We start from the raw sequence: 15,441 nt of genomic DNA on the forward strand, positions 1-15,441 counted from the left end.
CTCCGGGAAAACGGAAAAAAATGAGAAAAACGGGAAATATCTGAAATCATCATCTGTTTCCCGAAAGGGGTTTTCAATGTCTCGTCTTAATTTATGTTCCGAGAATCCATTCCGGAAAAACTTTCGAACATTCGACACTTCAAATACGTTCGAAAAAATTTAGGAAAAAAAGATTGAAAATTCAATAGTGAAAAATTTTTGTCTACAAGAACACTGGAAAGATTTCCAATTGATCAAATTAATTTAGTAATCCGAAAAACAGAAATGTTATGAGAACTCTAAAAATAAGGCGAAATAATAATTCGGAATTTCCTGAGAGACCACAAGAAGGCACGTGATCGCATAGGGGCAAAATATGAACGTAATAAAAGATAAAAGATAGATGATAATTTTGATTTTTTATTATCTGACGATAACAATTCTACTTGCTCAAAATCATGCTTTTTGTTGGCGTATTGAAGTTTAAAGGCTTCGTGATTGTCCAGCACGTGGCTCTTCTTGTGAGAACAAGGATTTTGCCCGTCGCTCCGTAAATAATTCACGTAGAAACGAAAAATGAGCGCGATAAGGAACTTTTGACGCTTTGAACATGAAAATCAGGTGACTAATGAATATAAATTCACTGTAAAAGAAAAAAAGGATTCGAAGTTATAAATTTGAAAAAAAACGACGAAAAAATTCTCAAAAAATGAATAGAAAAACCGCTGCATTTTGAATCTGTTCAATTTTTTTTCGTTCCTCACTTCTTAGCGATTCTTTTGAAAAAGAAGTGGTTTTTTTTCGTCATCGCCACCATGTTTTTCGTTTCGGGACACAATGACTAACTAATAAGCGACGAATCTGAGGCTATATGCTGATTAGCAATAACAAAAACCTGATTAATCATGGACGAGTAGAAATAACGGGGAAATCCGCGAAAAAAAAAAGGAAAATCCTGCAAAATTTCAAAAATTCCAGAAATGAAATGCGAAAATTGCTGGAAAAATGGGAAGAAAAGCCATTTTTTTTCGAATCTTTTCAATTTTATTCTTTTTCGCTTATCAATTTTTGTCACCGGCATACCGCCGCGGTTGTACAGACAGCTATGCTATGAGTGTGGTTAAAGGAGGAGGTTTTTCTCCATCTTTGACGGACCTCAAAGAGGCTCAATTGTTTTGTGGTGCAAGCGAAGGGTCGTCACTCATCGTGGATCATTTCGCTCATCTTTCTCGGAGGACGTTAGAAAGAGCCAATGAATTCCGATAAAAGCCCTCGCAGTACACTTACTTTATACCTCGGCTCGAAGTCGGGTCCTCATCCGCTATTCGCTCCGAATTTCCGCATGATCCACATCGGACACATGTCTTTTTAGGCATTCATCGAGAAATCCCATTCTAATAAAGGGCCCCAAAGCGATCAATAAGCTGAGATTTATGATTCCACGGGATTTTTCTAGTATTTGATCCCACTGAGTCCTGCATCTATTTGATTTTACGGGGTTTTTCCAATTTTTTGACATCATCCCGTTTTTTTTAACTACTTTTTCAGCTTTTTTTTTGCGGCAATCTTCTGGATTGGTGATTTCTATGAGGAAAGTGATTAATGACTTTTAAAAAAAATAAGATGAAAAAATAAAAAGTAGTAAATAAATGAATAAGAAAATAAAAATGAATGGATAAAAATAAAATAAGAACAAAATTGGAATTAATACATTAAATTGAACCTCACAAAAAAGTGCCCTTAAGCCCTCTTCACCCCGTATTGCTTATATTTCTGCAAAATCCTCGTGCGTGCTTCCTTTTTGATTTCCCGTCTTTTTTTTGCAAATTATCGAACTTTCCTTTCTTTTTTCTAGGATTATTTCTGCATTTCCCACTTCCCACATGCATTTGTATCCCAGCAACATCTATCTCAGCACATACATTTTGGCCCAAAAATTTAATCTAGAGAAATAAAAACGTTTCTAAGAGTTTCTCCTTAGTTGTCATCGCTTTTTCCTACTGACAATGATAGTTTCCCATCTAAAAGTTAATTTCCTTCTTTTTCTCAGAGGTTGACCAACTTCCTCACAATTTCCTCGAAAATTCAGATAGTGCTGAAATTCTCAGAGGATTTTCATGCACTCATCAATCATTCCGCTCAGGACCACCATTCGTAGCTCAGCAACCGCTTGTGACTTAGTCGTCAGTGGCAATTAAATCCTTTTTTTTTTGAGAGGGGGAGGGGAAATCACATCGATAATCATGAAATCGACTACACTCCTTTTATTTGTGTAATTCTATCATTTTTGTTATAAAAATCACTTCACTTAGTTGGGATTATTTTAAAAGGTTAAGAAAATCAAATTATTAAAAAAAACTCCAGATAATAACCTAAAACTCATAATCAGATCTCAAAGTGACAAAGTAATTTAAGGGTTTTTTTAGGAATTTTTTAATGAAATAAGTGGGGTTTTCTCAGATTTATTTCTTTTAAATTTATTTTTTGAACGTTACGCTTGTGCTCATTCAGCTACTATAAAACCTATAAAAACGAGACATCAGAGCGCGATTTCTGTAGAATTTAACCTAAAAAATCAATCAATCGATCTTAAAGGAGGTGCGATTCCATGAAAACTTGAGAGAAACGGAAGCGATGTAAAAGAACATCAAGCAACACATGCATACGTGGGGGGGGGGGGAGTCTATTACAACTTTGAAATTCTTTCAAGTCGCTTTTCTTTTTTCATGTTTTTGTTGACATTGGACGTTCACTGGCTTCTTGAAGGTTAACTGGGCGGAGTTTATCATGCAACTTTGTGTTTTTCCTTTCTAAATAAGATCTGCAACTAATAAACAATAAACAATAATACTTCACCATAATAAATACACTAGGTCCATAAAAGCTGTATATTTGATGTCTGAAATTCGAAATGCGAATTACAATAAAAAATTACCTTAATAGTTTATGAATCTGGACAACTTTCACACGATTTGTGAGCAAAAATCAATAATCGAAAATCCTAGCAATTGACATTTGTCAGAAAAGAACAATTAACTCGGATAATTTCCACCAATAGGAATACTACCAATTTCCACAAATAGTTCTAATTAGACATGTATGAAAACTATCTGCTCTCAGAAAAAATTGTGGAAAATCTGTCAAAAAGTTTGTGGATTAGTACTTGAAGACGTTCAAGTCCTTGTCACCTGTCCTACTGGCAATGAATGTCCATATTATCTTTTTTTCTCTGATATTTATTTATTTACTCGAAAACACGCATAGATGTGCCATGAAACAGAAAGAAAAGAAACAGCAGAGCACACTGAAATTTCGCCCGATTTTTAGTTTTATACAGAAATGTGTTAGTTGCATGGATTTTTGTCTTTTCTAGTATTTAACGAAGGAAAAAACTGATGAAAATTGTTGGATATACTGTAATTCCGGCGTACTGTAACACGTAGCTCCCATTTCTTGATATTTCTTGTTATTCTATACGTAGAGAAAATTGTTGATTTTCATGGAATGTTCCTCACGTTCCTCCAGCGCGAAAAATATGCCGTGGCAGTTCGTTTATCGTGGTCGCCCCTGAAAAGGCTAATTAGTTCACATTCTTAGCGCATTCGTGGATGAATAACGGGCCGTGAAATGAGATTTGGACGTCGTCAGGCGGCGACCCCGTAACGTCTCGTAACGAAATTCTCAGTTGCCTGGCCTCATTTCCTCGTCGTCTTCTCCTTCCTCTTCTTCTTCCTCTTCTTCCTCTTGTTCTTCCTCTTCTTCCTCTTCTTCCTCTTCTTCTTCTTCTTCTTGTCACCGGCTCTTATACACACACACAAACACCATGGTTACGGTAACGAACGGAAACAGCTGTACTGTCATTTTATGGTGCAGGTGTTCAAAAGTGTTTTTTTTCGGCATCTAACGCTATCTGCTTCTAATCAGAATTAATCCAGGTGTTAAGGCACATTTGCCGGCAGATATGCGTCTGAAAATATTTTCCAGAAAATTCTACTCTTGTTCGAAACCTTAACATTTGATTTTAGCGACATCTACTCATATAGCATAGTTGGAAATTAAATTTCAGTTCAAATGAATTAAAATAAAGCACTAGGAATTGTTTCAGAACATTAAAAATAAATTAAAATTTTAGTGCAATTTAGTGTTTTAATTTCAATTTAATCTAATTTAACCTAATTCAATTTAATTTAACTTTAATGTTTAATTTAATGTCGATAGTCTCTGCCTTATTATCTCCCTCATACCCTATTTTTCCTCACCAGAAAGCATTTCTTTCTCAAAATCCTATTCTAACCCTAATTTCTCAAATCTACACTGCGAAAAATTGTAGAAATTTAACCTCCTCAACTTCTTTGTCTATGTTCAGGTGACAAAAATGCTTGAAATGAAAAAGAATGTGTGAAAAGTCCTTTACCAGCGGATTTTCACATAAAATCTATTCATTGGGAATTTCCTGACGTCTTCTTCCTTTTTCTATTTTTCAATCAGGAAAAAGTCTTAGAAAATTTCTCAATTTGCTGGAAAAATGACATTTATAAGATAGCGGATAAGCTCCAAACCCTTTTATTTACGGTTTTTCGAGCCGACATTTTTCTGGAATGAGGAATTTTTCACGAGGATTTTGTCATCTGATAAAAAAAAACGCCAACTCTCATTCTCAGGTTTCATACATCTCCGGATCTGCATTTGACAGTTAGGGTCTGATTGTCGGAGCTCATCATAATCGTTGATGTTTCCCAGTTTCTGTTTCAGGACTAAAAATCCTTTTTTACCGGACCCAACTCTAATTTTTTTACCAATTTCTAATATTGTTCGTTAGTTTATCTAAGGGTTTTATGATTAGTGTAGGAAAAAAAAACAAGAAAAACTCTAAATATTCTCTCCAAACAAACATCTTTTCTTTCCAGTTCTGGAACCGCGTCGTCCACGGTACAGACAGATCTTTCGTTGGTGAACATCGACGAGGAGTTGGCCACATATCTTGCTAAATTGAACGACGGTCGACCTATTAGTCCGGAGGTAGGTCCGACGAAGATAATGGAGAGGATAGAGAGGATTATAGAGGGAGAAAGAGATAGAAAATGCAAAATGGGAAGTTTAGTGAATAATTGTTGATGTGACAAGCAGATAAATAGAAATACGTATCGGTTACCGTTTCCTCTATCGACACGGGTAGGGTGAGAAATGAACGGATTACGTATTTATTGTCAAATTAGCATTAAGATGGGAGTTATTGTGGATATGTGGTTGAATTATTTTCTAGTAAAGAAAAACTTGGTTATCTACACATGTAAGTAAGGAAGAGAGGTGATATAATAGAATTAAAACGAATTCATTGACACTTATGTTTACCCAGACGACCGCGACGCGTCCACTGCAATTCACTCCCTTTATCTTCCTTCTTTTGTTTTAGAAACTGCGGCGTGGTCGTTGTATATACATAAGTAGCGTAGCATCAAAGTACTGGCTGAGTTTTCAAGGCATCCTCCTGGAATTTATTTTAAAATTTAATTATTTCGAACCGGGTAAAATGATATTATCGTTATACATGAATTTTAGAAGAATTATTTAATGTTTTTGAGCGGAAAAAAACTAACGCTTATTTATCAGCTGGGCCTAGAGCGTAGAGTAATAAAATTAAGCTTAAAGCTTGCTATAATAAAAAAAGTTAAAATTCTAAGCTTGATACTAGGGTTTTTTTCTGGAAGAAAAAGACTTTTTAATGCCCATACCTATGTTTCTCCCATACGTTGCGTGTTTACGTTTATGTTTTTTTTTGTTTCACCAAATGACACTGATAAACATCCCATGTATGTGCAAAGCAAAAGGCAGGAAGGGTGTGTATCAAATAGAAAAAGTGCCTGGATACATATTACTGTGAACGCGTTGCGGACATCTGTGTGGACATAACCACGGCCGAGTATACGGCGGTACTACCCAGGATTATAAGGGAATTTTATGGAGAATCCCTACCTTAGCGTAGAGTTGACAATTTTTCAAATCAAAAAAATTGGTGAATATTCATAAATGAGCCAAATTACCGATAATTTCACATAAATACACACCGACAAACAAAAAACAGACAGATAAAGGTGAACAGGGTGATATTAACGAGAGGTAACAAACGTAATAAAACCGGAGACAGTTTTTAGAAAATTCGGAAGAAAAGTTTAGGAGAAATAATGCTCAAACAACGAAATTCGAATACTTCTATTGAGGAAGTGAAACATTTTTCCGGATTTATGTTCTACACAAAAATTGAGTCGAGACAAAAATATTGCTCGACGTTTTTCAACAAATGGGATCCCAAAGGGATTAGCACAGTTCATCCCTCGAATGGAGTTGCACTTTACGTTGCTGTTCCAGAAACGAGGGAAAAACTCTTGCTCTGGGGAAAATAAAATGTTCACATCGGCGCCTGTGTTGTTGCGTTTCAATGAAGGAAAAAAACCCCTGAAATAATTTTTTCTTTATTCCTGTAGATATTCCTGACTACTGTAGCGTTGCTTTCTATTGTTCAGATTTCGAAGGACCATTTCTGGAGCGAAATTTGAATAAATAAACAAACAAACAAATTCTAAATGTTAAAGAATACGATGTATAATAAATTACAACATCACCAAGATATACAGTAATACATAATATGATATAAAAATAGAAGTATTGCAAGTTATTACTTTAAAAAGATTCACCGAGTTGACAGAGAACAAAATTTGCAGCATTTTCTCAGATTAGCTCGCATTTATTTCTTATCCACTAGTTCATCTGAATTTTCTTTTCAAAAAATTGTTTTTTTTTTCCTCTGAAAAAATACTATTCCCACTCAAGGTCTTTATTAATTCAATACATTGTTTACGAGAAATTTCAGTTTTTGAAACCTAGTAACTATTTCATGTAGCATTCTATCGAGCGCACTGATTAACTGAATAAATAAATAAATAAATAAATAAATAAATAAATAAATAACAGATAATAAATTGCCTCTTCTTCAAGGATGTAGATCATTTTTTGGCGAAAAAAATGTGAATTTCGCATTCGGGATTAATCCCTGGCCATTGTTTATTCTCTTTACTGATTTTTCACTAGATATTTTCTAAATTTGTTTCTATTCATCCTTTACCTCGTCATATCTTTTTGGCACGCCATTGAGCGCAGTAAATAAATAATTAAATAAATAAATAAACAAAAGTATTAGGCAAATTAGCTATAGATTCCTTAATTCGATTCGAATCGCTCTCCGTTTGTTGTTTTCTCCGGGGTTTCCATTTTTTCCACTCTGTATCCGAAGAAAATAAAAGGAATAAAGAAATTAGCCATAGATTCCTTAATTTGATTCAAATCGTGCTCTTTCTTTTGTTTACCTCGTGGATTTTCATTCTTTTTACCCTGTATCCGAAGAAAAGTGCTAATTTGTTTGAATTTGAATGTGTAGCTGCAGAAAGAAAGAGAAATCAAAACTTTTGGCAAGTCATTCGGCGTAATAAATAAATGAACGAATAAATAAATAGGTGAAAGAAACTAAGAAATTAGCTATAGTTCTCGAATCTTTCTAGGTCAAAATTCAATTCGAATTCTACTTTATTCGTTGTTTTTCGCATGGAATTCCATTTTTTTTCCCACCATCGCGTAACCGAGGAAAAATTGCTAATTTGTTCGTTGCATAGGGAAATCAGCAGCAACGGCGTAATTCTCTATGTGTGTCGTGTGTGTCGTGTGTGTAAGTTCGTTGATTACGATGTATTCAACAGAGTGAGCATAGACAAATGCGAAATTCACCCGCCGCCCCCGGCGATTCGATGAGAACGAGACGAGCAGCGTTAGCGGAGCGCTTTTTTTTCTCATTTCGTTTTCTTTTTTTCGGTTCGTTTTGACGTTACGGACGTTTCTTATGAAAATCCTCAATATTTCACCGCTTAAAAATTCATAAACACCCTCACAAACTCCTTTTTCCACGGGAGGGAGTAACGCGCTTGCGATAATCTCTCAACTAAATATTCTTATCGGCTCGAATTGAGTTCTTCCTAATGTTTAAAACCATTGTTGTCATTTTTTCCTGGGATTTTTTGAAAGGAAATATTTTAATTTTATAAATAGTTTCTGATAAATATGCTCGGATTTCCTTATTTATGATTTATGACCAGCAGCCTCTTTGAATCCACTTGAACATAAACCTAGGAATGAAGACAAGAATTAACTTTCTCTCTCATCTACGTCAATTCTCAAAGATGGGAAAATTGAATGAAAATCGAAAAAAGTGGAAAAAGATGAAAAATTTCCGTTCGGCCATTCCGCCATTGTTTCTGCCTCGCCCACGCTTTCCACTTTAATTCACCGCCTACGCCTTCCGCAATACTCATCCGCTGGATTTTTCTGCTGTTTCATTCAAGATTTCAAACTTTTATAAACATTGTACAAAATTTGTCCAGCTAAATACGTACATATGTGCACCGGACCTTATCTGGAAGAAAAGAGAAAATCGTGGAAAATTCTCAACATTATGATTTACGTGGAATTTCTTTGCTCATCTTCACACCACTGCATACCGTATATTCCCTTTTTTCACTCATTTCATTATTTCCTGGGAAGGAATGTTTGAAAACAGGTGCTTTACGCTTAACGTGTAAGGATTATCGAAATAAAATGGGTGGCTAAAAACTTTCGCCTTCAAAAAATTTTTAATGTATTAGAATCAATGTATTGAGATATAAATTTAATAATAACTTCACATTAAAAAAAAAATTAAAAATATGATTTATGTGCCTATACATTACAGCTTACCAAAAAACCAAAATCAATCGCATATATTTTCGAATGAAAGCGAATATTCGATTCGAATGCCGACCTTTAAAAATTTGCGAATGTTTGACTAGTCAGGTCTAAGCGTTCAGAGCCGCATGATGAAGATCGTTTTGGTACAGGCAGGTATCATTTCAGAAGCACAGCTCTGAAAATTCTCATAAATTTAATTAGAACCCAATAATTAAATCCCCCACCTTCAAAAATATTTACCTCTACATTTTTGATAATTCCTGAGTTGAGCTTAAAACGTCAAACAACAAATCTGCTACTGCTCACAAATCAACTACTCCTGAAGTTGATCTCAAGTGTCTCAAGTGCTCCTTAGCGCAGAGGTAGAGGAGCGAAACTTTATTAAATCACTGAAGTGTTCAATTCCTGTCGCTTGAGATCATCCCGAAAAAAACCTCTTAGTAGTGCGAAAGTTCGGCCTTCCTTGAATCTTGGCATAGAGATTGCAACTTGTCGATAGTCAAATTTAAGCGACAGTCAGGATTGTTAACCTCTTAGTGTAATATCTACTGAAATTTAGCACTTAGTCCATTTGTTGTTTTTTCTTCCCGTTTTTTTTTCTCTCCAACGTTTCCATAGCTTTAGAATCCATAATGCATGCGCATAATTGCCAGAAAACAAGCCATGTCCTATTTGCTTTTTTCTTTCATTTTTTAAAATGAATTTTTATTAGATATCCTCGTAGAATTAGGAAATAATGAACGTGATGCCTCCGGCGGTCCCATTAAGAAATTCCCGACAAAAAGCACGTGTGAAATAATTAATTCCCGACAAAATAGCATGAGTTCCCATTATCCAAAGAGTTCACGGCACATCAGCTGCCCTCTTCCGCATCGCTGACTCCTGAGTGAACGTTGCCAGAAGTTCCAGAATTGCTTCCGATCATTTCTGTTCTTATTGCAAAGATTGAGGTATTTCTACATTGGAATTGGAGTGATAGGCGATCTTCTGTCCTGGTGGAGCGAGAAACATTGAACGCATGAATGTTCGAACAATCGAATAAGTTCGAAAAATCTGAGAGTGAATGAATGAGTTCAGAAAGTTCAAAAACTCGAAAGTGTGACATTCAAATTCAATTGGGAAATTGTGATTTCAGAATTAGGAATATTCTAGTGACCGAAAAACTTCGATGCTTTAAAAATTCAAGAAGATATTTTAAATGCGGGGCAGTAATTCTCACGAACAGTAGAGCAAGCTATAAAAAATTAAAAAAAAAATTTAAAAAATGCGTTTTAAACTTTAATTTTTTTAAATTCTACTCAAAAATCACTATCATTTAAAACATATGTCTTGATCCTTTTGGATTCATTTTATATTAAATTTTGAATTTATTTCTTTAGGGTTTGAGAGCACTAAGTCATTACTAAATTTTGAGGGCATACTTCCAAAAAACTTCCAAAAAAAATTCCCAGTAATTTTTCAACTTCTTGATTCCCGGATGGTATCATTTTTAAAATGCAAGCGCAGAAAAATTAAACGAAAAGGTTCCTTTGAGAAATTTTCCATTGTTTGGTCTAAAAAATACCGTATCCGACAATAGTTCTACGGCTTCTCATGTTCTTAAAGGAAAAAACCCTATTTCCGAGATTTCTACGTTTCAATAGAGCCTGACGCCTGATCAAAGGGATTCTTCGCTGCAGGACCTACTTATAAAAGTTGCTAAATACATTTCAAAGAAGCCTTCTTCTACCTGATCACGAGGGAGTCATCGTTGCAGGACCTAATGCGATGGAAGTTTTCGAATAATATCACCAAATCTTTTCTCGGCATCGAAAAAAACGTCTCATTTTCCCTCCGGAGCGATCTTTGATGACTGACTTTCAAGTGTTTGATTTTCCCGCTCACTCAGAAAAGGACAAACGTCGTGTGTGTATGTATGTAGATGTGTTTGCTGTGTGTCCTCCTTTCAGCGCAAAAAAAAAATATCCACGATTCTAATTCGTCCGAGTTTTGTTCGCCGGATCCAAACGGGGGTTTTCATGACTTTCAGTAATTTCGTTCCGTTCACACGCAATACGTTAATAACATAACGTTAGCACGTACGTCGTACATCGTCGTCGTCAGCAAAATTTCTCACGAACGTTGCGATAAAACTCGTCCGCTCACCGTCTCGCACTAGCAGTCATCTGATCCTTGTATCTCTATTTACATTGTGGTAAGTGAGATGAGGATTTTTGCTCGACGAACTTTCCAATGTGTACTGTACAATCGCTATCACGTGATCATCCACACACACACACGCACACGTACGTCTACATTGACGTCGTCCATGCACACTATTTAATTCCACTTCTTTTTTTTCGGAGAGTCCTTTCTCACGTGGAATTCATCCCGTGGAAACAAAAAATTCTTTTTTCCCTGAAATATTGAGTGAATGAGAAGTGAGCGAGTGTAAAAGTGACATAGCAGTTTTTCAAAGTGATATGAGCTTATCGATTGGGGTATACGGTAGGTGCCGGTATTGAGAGCGAATAGGTCCATTATGCTTATGGATTTGTAGTATTTTTCCGTAACACATATAACTTCCAGGACTCTTGCAGCACATAATTAATAATCAATTAGCTTATGATAATTTCTAGTTCAATTTTCTAGTTAGTTTTCAGTGAACTATTAATTTTTTTCAGCCTCAAAATCCATAAAAACGTCCTAGATGAATAGTCTCCCCACCCGCAAAGTTATCTTAATTTTATTAAAATTCAAAACTATTACCTCTTCTGATATAATTATTTTGACGAATTTTTGGAAGATTTCCATTTCGCTGATTTTCAGCTCAGTTTTTTCTAGCTTTTAGTAAGTTTTTATTTTTTTTTCCCAACTCAAAATCAGTGAGAACATCTTGGCCGAATTGTTTTCTTGTGTCGAAAAATTACTTTTATTCTATTAATTTTCAGAAAGTTTTACTTCTTCTGATGTAACCATTCTGGAGCATTTCTGGAATCCATATCCATTCCCCTATTTCGCCTTTGTGATCTCATCACCGTATCCGGACGTCTGCTGCTAGCGTTACGGGCGACGCTGCCGTTGTTCCACAGAAAATGTCAGTGTTCAGTTGAACTCAGTTGAATCCATAAAATTCTAGAATCAGATCGTCCACGAAAAACATATTGACGCTGTGTCCGCAAAGTGCAAAACAAACAAATGCACTTCACCTTCACGTGCCTCATCGATAACAAATCGTGACGCCTTTAGAATTTAAAAAAAATACATTCTCCTCTGTGAACCGCGACGCACGCGCAGTAATTTCGCACGCGTTGCTGTCTTTCAGTGTTACATAACATTAATTTGACGGGTATTGATTTTTTGCGCTAATTTTTTCGATTAGCATTTCACTCCAAGAAACTACTGAGTGATAGGTTAAAGACTACATCGGGGTGTTGTTTCTCTAATTTCTTACTGAACAGAAGAAAATAAACTATAATGCAGAAAACTAACATCTACCAGTTATTCTACTTAATTAAAATCTCATGGACTACCACTAATTTCTCAGACATTTGCCTCTTTTCGAGAATTTTCTACCAAAAAAAATTCTACAGGGATCGAAAAAGACAGGGAACATTTCATGACAAAATATGAAATGGTAACATTCATCTTATCGTGGAACTCCATAAAAACTCACAATAATTTCGTACTTTTGCGATAATACCTTTGTAGCGTTGAGTACATTCAAATATTGTGATTTTTTTACTGTAAGTGCTCTTTAGGACCAGCTGTTCCTGGGATCGGAAAAAAGACCTCCTGGGATCTTTTCCTAATCTTAGCTAACCTTAATGTTTTGAAACGGAGCGCAAACTAACGTTAGGAGATCTTTTCGTACGTAAATATGATCAAAAGATCGTTGCACGAGATTTTTATGTCCGCACAAACTCCAATTCGTCTCCTTCTAAGAATCTTAGGAAGACGTTAACGAAATTTTCAAAATAGAGTTTGCCAAGAAGTGCTTTATCCACTTTCTGGACCTCTAGAGGACGAATTTTGTGGGTTCTCAAAAGTTTCTCAAAATCCTCTCAGCTCCTCTCTCCTCGTTTGCAGCGAGTTCGGTACGAGTTTTCTTGTCCACAAATACGATTAGTTACTTCTGTTGTTTGTGTTTCCCATTGTGCGCTTGTCGCTGTCTCTCTTTAACTTCATTTCCGCTAAGGTGGAACACGTCCACTCTCGTGGGAAATCGAAAAAAGAGGCAAGCAGGCACCCAGGTGCCTCTCGGTCGACCCTCTTCGTTCAGATTCATTTCAACGATGTCTCAACGGATGTCTCACGCCTTCTCCTGGCGATCGTTCATAAAACTCCTGGATGGTCATGCGTAATCAGCCCAATTAACGTAGCTAACAATCTTTTTCCGTCGATTAAGGATGCTATTTTATGCTCCTAGGATTTTTGCCGAAGGACTTCCGCTGTTTCTCATTATTTGCCCTTATAGGATAGTATGGACGTGAAATTGGCAAAATCTAATCGGCACTAAACGATGCCAATTTCTCTCGGATGAACAATTTATGAATTGTCGTCGTTTAGTGGCCATTTTTAATGTTTTGCATTATTTCAACCTCAGTGGTAGAGAGTCTTCTTCCTCTCTTTTTGCTTCTTTCTCCTTCTCTTTCCTCTTTTTCTCTCCTCATATCTCCTTTCCCTTTCCTGAGGCCGCTTCTCCTTTGCCAAAAAAAAAACCCATAGGAATCTTTTTTCTGGTGAAGAAAAACTTTTAATAATAAAAAAGTAGGGAGTAGTCCGGCCCGAAGGATTTTTTTTCATATTTTCAAGAGCAATGATCTGAGCAGTTATATACCGGGCGGTGTTCCTTTTTTTTTTTTTTTTTTGTTTTTTTTTTTGTTTTTCCTCTTAAGAAAACGAACGGAAGTTTTTTTTTAGGAAAAATTCCCAGCTTTTCCAGTGACTATTCATTAGAAGATCATTCATATTCATTGAAGGAACGTTTCCAGCTATCCTAAGCTCATTTTTCCTGAAGATTTCCATCCATAACTTCTCAGTTAATCTGCAACGAACACGAAAGCTTTACTTTGGAAGAATCCTTCGTTCCTTTTGGAACACGAATGACTAATGTAAGGGTGCGGTCAGGGTAATCCCTGGATAAATGTCCAGAAGTGGAATCATCTAAATATGATGGGATTTAAAATTTGTCTACCATCGGTATGTAATTTTAAGGAGAACCCAGGAATTTTGAAGATGATTCTTAATCTAATGTGACGTTTTAAGTTAGGAATTTTAAGAAGTGAAAATTTTTCCGTTAGGATTTTAACGTTTTAGCAAAGGTTAAGATTAGTTTTTTTTTTTTTCCATTTTTAGTAATAGTCTAGAAATGAAAATCTGATTTACTACGGCCTTAAAGAAGTGTCATAGTTCTGGTTCTTAATGACTTCTATTTTTTTTTAAACAAAAATCTTACTGTTCTACAGTTTCTTTTAAAAATGGTTAGAAATAGAAAACTCTGAATTCTGAGGAATTTTGAGAAAAATCTACTATAATATACTAATACTGTACTATAATATACTATAATATACTTTCGGTTGTAGAAAGCAGCTTTTTTTTGCTCAGTGAAGAAAAGCAGGATGGATGTGTGTTTGTAGGAATATTTCTAGGAGATTTTCCATGCCGCGGAATACCAACAACGTTTTATTCTTCAGGTATTGGAAGGAACAGAGGGCTGGCTCAAAAACTTTGAAAATTTGACATTCTCTAAGACCTCTTACGCGGCTCTAAATGCCCTCCGGGTTCTTCAGAATTACAGTGAGAATTTAATTGAATCTAGAGAAAATCCTTTCAGTTGGAGTGCTCCCATTATTTAGTCCAAGAAGAGAAACGAATGAAGATCGAGTTATCCTCAAACACTTTTACTGGAATCGGACAAGAATCCTATGATTAATGTATTTTTTTGGAAATTCAGAGAAAAAATCGAGAAATTTCCAATTGTCTTCAACATCCAGTTTTTCGACGAGTTCGAGACTACTTTGGAAAAGCTTCTGCAGATCGGATCACAATTTAAAAAAAAAAAAAACTAGACGATAGCGCTGAAAACCTTTTGAAATCAGATTATAATCGTTCTAGTGGTAAAAGCAAAGTTTTTTCTTTTGGCATTATCTTTGGATTGAAACTTTTCAAAAATGCTGCCAAAAAAACCGTCGTAGAGCTTTTCATCCAGAAATTGCAAGTTTAGAAATTCTACTTTCTCGCTAAAAATGTAAAATTTTAAAATTTTTAAGCTAAAACAACTTTTGAAACAGTGCGGTCAGAAGTAAATATGAGCAGTAGTGAAAAATTTTATTTGGCCTTTAATTTCCGGTCTTTCACCAGTTTGAATCCTAACATTTTGTGTGTGGCGAAATTTGATGGAAACTCTCCTTTTGCACTTTTCTTCACTAGCAACTTGCGGTCGTTCTTTTTGTTTTCAAAGGCAGTATCATATTTGAATAGTGGTTTTTTTTCTAATATTTGTAGTCGTCAGACAATTCATATTTACATAGCGCAACAGAACCGGCAAGATAAAATAAAGGAAGACATTCGGTCGTCGGATGTGCGACATCCATAGATTTCCACCACCACCATCTGGACTCACTGGCTGCTGCTGCAGCTGCTGCTGTTGTTTCCACCCACAATCCTTTAATAATTGCTGCGTACAAGCAGAGCTTGTTCCTCTATTTTCAG

General features: G+C 35.6%; 1 protein-coding gene across 5 annotated transcripts in view; it reads left to right on the top strand.

The window, feature by feature from the left end:
- RB195_017144 (uncharacterized protein) overlaps positions 1–15,441 on the top strand; it is a gene marked incomplete at both ends in the record, with an annotated part of 77,063 nt that overhangs the window by 47,568 nt on the left and 14,054 nt on the right. For all 5 annotated transcript variants that reach the window (XM_064184005.1, XM_064184004.1, XM_064184007.1 and 2 more), the window contains one exon: positions 4,887–4,998. In XM_064184005.1, coding sequence (XP_064039885.1) covers positions 4,887–4,998 — 112 coding nt within the window. The remainder of the gene's footprint in view (positions 1–4,886; positions 4,999–15,441) is intronic.

The sequence above is a fragment of the Necator americanus genome, chromosome II (genome assembly GCF_031761385.1).
Source record: "Necator americanus strain Aroian chromosome II, whole genome shotgun sequence".
Taxonomy (NCBI): domain Eukaryota; kingdom Metazoa; phylum Nematoda; class Chromadorea; order Rhabditida; family Ancylostomatidae; genus Necator; species Necator americanus.